We start from the raw sequence: 4,407 nt of genomic DNA on the forward strand, positions 1-4,407 counted from the left end.
GAGACTCTTCATCCTCCATCTTTAAACCCTCAGACCTGAGAGACTCTTCATCCTCCATCTGTAAACCCTCAGACACCTGAGAGACTCTTCATCCTCCATCTTTAAACCCTCAGACCTGAGAGACTCTTCATCCTCCATCTTTAAACCCTCAGACCTGAGAGACTCTTCATCCTCCATCTTTGAAAGGAACATCAGCCGAGGTTTAAATAAAACTTTAAAGGATCAAACAAACAGCTTTAACCTGCTTCGCAGCTGAAGGTTCGGCTGATTAAACTGATGAGGTTCCTCCTGCAGCCACAAGATGGCGGTCACAGCCAGACAGTTTCTTTAGAAAACTCCTTTTTGATCTTTGTGTGTCTGCCGGTGTCAGGTGACGGAGGGAACGACGTCAGCATGATCCAGGCTGCAGACTGTGGGATCGGGATCGAAGGGAAGGTGAGTGTTACTTCCTGTTGTCAGATGATCCATCCCTGAACGCCTCGTGGACCGCTGACCTGACAGCTGGTTTTGGTTGACACCAGGAAGGGAAGCAGGCGTCTCTGGCTGCAGACTTCTCCATCACTCAGTTCAGACACATCGGCCGGCTGCTGGTGGTCCACGGTAGGAACAGCTACAAGCGCTCGGCGGCGCTGGGCCAGTTCGTGATGCACCGAGGGATGATCATCTCCACCATGCAGGTGCCGAGCACGCAGCCTCCCTCACGCTCCGACAGGCTGACGGTGGGTTTAAACAGCTGTTCTTGATCCAAACTGCAGGCGGTGTTCTCCTCCATCTTCTACTTCGCCTCCGTGCCTCTGTACCAGGGATACCTCATGGTCGGGTACGTGGACTCCTGCAGGAAAAACCAGATTTTATTCACTGTGGGAGACTAAAAATGTGTTACTGCTCAGTTCAGATCAGAACGGAACCTCTTACAAAGTCCTGATCCGATAACGTCTCCAGACGGGCTCCAGTTTCCTCCAGAGCCTGGTTCCGGGATACTTTGTGGGATTCTGTGGAGTCAGTGTGATCAGTCAGTATCTTACATGCAGCAGATGGTGATCCCAGTTTGGAGAATCAGAGAAAGTCTCAAGAAAAAGACGTTTTATTTTGTAATCTTCTTCAACTGAACCGTGTGTTCAGATCCGTCTTGGCCCGGGTTCAAGAGTTTAACTAATCCTGACGATGAGGAGCTGCTCAGAGGTTCGACAGAGCTCGTTATGAGCTCGTTAAGACAGGATTTCTGGCTCTGGACCTGTGAGCGGTCGTACCAACGGGAGCAGCAGGTACTTTCACTGAGATTAAAACCTTAATCTGTGTTAAAACTGGAGTCTTCTGTTTCTGGTTGTGTTCCAGAGGAAACGAGCGTGACGGCAGTTTTTATGATTATTGCTACGAGCAACGTAAACGTTGTGTAGAGAAGAAAACACTTCGTTAAGAAGTAAAATGAATAACCAGCAGCGGACACGTGTAAAACTGAGGAGGGGTAAAATATCTGCTGAGAATTCATCGAACTTCTTTACATGGGGGGGCAAAATTAAATCCATGGTCCGAGTCGATATTTAAAATAAATCTATAAACTGACCGTAGTTTCCAGGTGTAAAATGTCAAATTATTGATTTAGCAACTGTTTATACTTTATTTCAAATTATTAAATAACTTTTGAACGTTGATAAATACAAAAAAATCATTTTAAAATGAGTTTTATGAGACATGTCGGGGGTTGGCGGGCCGCTTCTTATAGATTTTTGTAAATTACCTTGTGGCCAGAAAAATAGTTGCGTGGGTCATTTCTGGCCCACGGGCCTTGAGTTTGACACGCATGGTTGAATGGTTCTGGTTACTTTTAATTCATGAGGAGTTCTTTCTGGTTGTCCAACCTGAGCTCGCTCTGACTGCCGTCTGCTGCAGGTAAGATACTGACCGCCCACATGAGCCCATCAGAACCCCACTTTATAAAAATAATGCTTTTCTGTTGAGTTCTGGGTTTTTAATAAACTGATAGATTTCTTTACTGGACAAGCTGCTGAGCTTGGACAGGTTCTGATCTCAGAGTCAAAGTTCTGCTCTGCAGGAAGACGGGTCGGCAGGTGTCTGACTGGTTCTGTGTCCCTGCAGCTACGCCACCATCTACACCATGTTTCCTGTCTTCTCTTTGGTTCTGGACCAAGACGTGAAGCCGGAGATGGCGCTGCTGTACCCGGAGCTCTACAAAGACCTGACCAAGGTTCTGCTCTATTCTCATGTGGACCCGTGGTTCTGGGAGCTGGTTCTGACTCGTGATGATTCTCTTTCAGGGTCGCTCGTTGTCTTTCAAGACGTTCCTGATCTGGGTTCTGATCAGCGTGTACCAAGGTACGGAACCAGTTTTTATTAACAGGAAACTTCTGATAAAATGCTCGGTTTGGGTTTGTGGGTCTCAGAGGAGTTCATCTCATCGACGGGGGGCAGGCCCTGGACCTGAGGTCCCGGGTCTGAGGCCCTGGACCCCAGGTCCCGGGTCTCAGAACCTGGACCTCAGGTCCCGGGTCTCAGAACCTGGACCTCAGGTCCCGGGTCTCAGGCCCTGGACCTCAGAACCTGGACCTCAGGTCCCGGGTCTCAGAACCTGGACCTCGGGTCCCGGGTCTCAGAACCTGGACCTCGGGTCCCGGGTCTCAGAACCTGGACCTCGGGTCCCGGGTCTCAGAACCTGGACCCTGACAGTGTGTTCCTCAGACTCTTGTGTTTCCAGCCGGCGGCTCTCGGCAGCTTTTGGTAAACGGATCTTTGTGTGACCGTTAATCTGTGCGGCGCGCGACAAAGACCCGTGTTCCTGCCGGAGCGCGACTTCCTGACGACTTCGGGCTTTTTTAATTAAAGGTCCGAAGCGGCTCGGTTCAGAGAAAACGATACGAGGAGACACCGGGCTCTGAGTCGCAGGAATGTTCTGGATGAAAACACGACTGATCAGCTGGAGCTCATTGAGCACAATCTGTGGAGAGTTCTGATGAAAGCCCGGTCCGTCTGGGTCCGTCTGGGTCTGGCAGGCACTGAGAGGAACCAGAACAGAAGCAGCTCCTGTTTGCAGGACTGTTAATCCTGAATTCACTCAGATTATAATCTGAAACTCATCAAATGAATAATCTCAGATGATCACATAAATTCACTTTTATTTTGTAGAGAACAGCCAAGTCACCAAAATAAAAGCTGAAGTTTTAGTGATTTTAAAGAACAGGAATTATTTAAGCTCAGAAATAATCTGGAATATTTCTACAGAAGTTTAAAACTAAATTTAAGCTGATAAAAGCTGAAGTTTGTTCAGGTAAGAACGACGTTGAGTTCTTTAGTGTTAAGTCCGTTCGGCTGCGGTTCTTTAAAAAGCCGGTCGACCCGTTTGGACTCTGACGGTTCTGATGGACCGCCTGAAACCTCCGTTGAAAATAAAGACTTTATTTTTATTCTGCCTGAGAACAAATCGTCTAACGTTTAGCTTTTCTCCTTTATTCTGAGCACTTTTGATTATCTTTAGCTGTTTTAGCTGCTCGTGAATCAAAAGGTTCGGCTGATTCTGGAGACGCTGCTGTGACTTTTTAATGTCAGTAAAATAAAACTCAAAGATCTGATTCTGTTTTTGTCTGATGCTATGTTTGGCTTTTAGCATTGCTTTAGCTAACCTGTTGTTTTAGCTTCTGGTTGTCTTGTTTGCCCAACAGCTCAGCTTCGGCTGTCGTTCAGCTCGGCTCTGAACCAGCAGGTAAAGGTTCTGTTCGTTGCTCATGTGTTCTGTTCTCCGGCGCCCCCAGGTGGCATCCTGATGTACGGCGGCCTGGTTCTGTTTGAGTCCGAGTTCGTGCACGTGGTGGCCATCTCCTTCACGGCGCTGGTTCTGACCGAGCTGCTGATGGTGGCGCTGACGGTCCGGACCTGGCACTGGCTCATGGTTCTGGCCGAGTTCTTCAGTCTGGGCTGCTACCTGGCCTCGCTCGCCTTCCTCAACGAGTACTTCGGTGGGTCTCCGGTTCCTCAGCAGCCGATGAAAGGTTCTGACCCGTGTAGGACGGGCCCTGGGCTCATGTTCTGTTTGGTTCTGTTCACTCTTTCTTCTTCTCCTGGTTCTGTTTCTGAACGCTCCAGGACTGGGCCGGGTCTCCTTCGGAGCGTTCCTCGGTAGGTGGACTCGTCTCACCGCCCGTCTGGGTCGGTCCGCCCACTCACCTGTCTGTCATCTGGCGGTTCTGTTGGACCTCCGTCACGCACGCCGACGACCCACCAGAACCCGGGGAGAACCTCCTCTGGCGTCGGTTCTCCTCAGATCAACCAGGTTCTGAGGAGAACCGACGTTCTCGGGTTCTGAGCTCATTCTTGTGTTTGACGGACGTTTCCTCGACAACCAGAACCGGTCCTGGTGTCAGTGGTTCTGTGGAGCTCTGACCCGGTTCTTGTCTG

At 49.5% G+C, this 4,407-nt stretch overlaps 1 protein-coding gene across 2 annotated transcripts in view; it reads left to right on the top strand.

Annotated features, from left to right (window-relative positions):
* Positions 1-4,407, top strand: part of atp9b (ATPase phospholipid transporting 9B) — a 39,831-nt gene that overhangs the window by 35,063 nt on the left and 361 nt on the right. The window contains exons 23-29 of one of the 2 annotated variants that reach the window (XM_037693201.1): positions 371-435; positions 522-677; positions 756-820; positions 2,098-2,206; positions 2,277-2,334; positions 3,765-3,968; positions 4,096-4,128. In XM_037693201.1, coding sequence (XP_037549129.1) covers positions 371-435; positions 522-677; positions 756-820; positions 2,098-2,206; positions 2,277-2,334; positions 3,765-3,968; positions 4,096-4,128 — 690 coding nt within the window. The remainder of the gene's footprint in view (positions 1-370; positions 436-521; positions 678-755; positions 821-2,097; positions 2,207-2,276; positions 2,335-3,764; positions 3,969-4,095; positions 4,129-4,407) is intronic. The other variant, XM_037693202.1, reaches the window with a different exon arrangement.

The sequence above is a fragment of the Nematolebias whitei genome, chromosome 19 (genome assembly GCF_014905685.2).
Source record: "Nematolebias whitei isolate Nwh7 chromosome 19, NemWhi1, whole genome shotgun sequence".
NCBI lineage: Eukaryota > Metazoa > Chordata > Actinopteri > Cyprinodontiformes > Rivulidae > Nematolebias > Nematolebias whitei.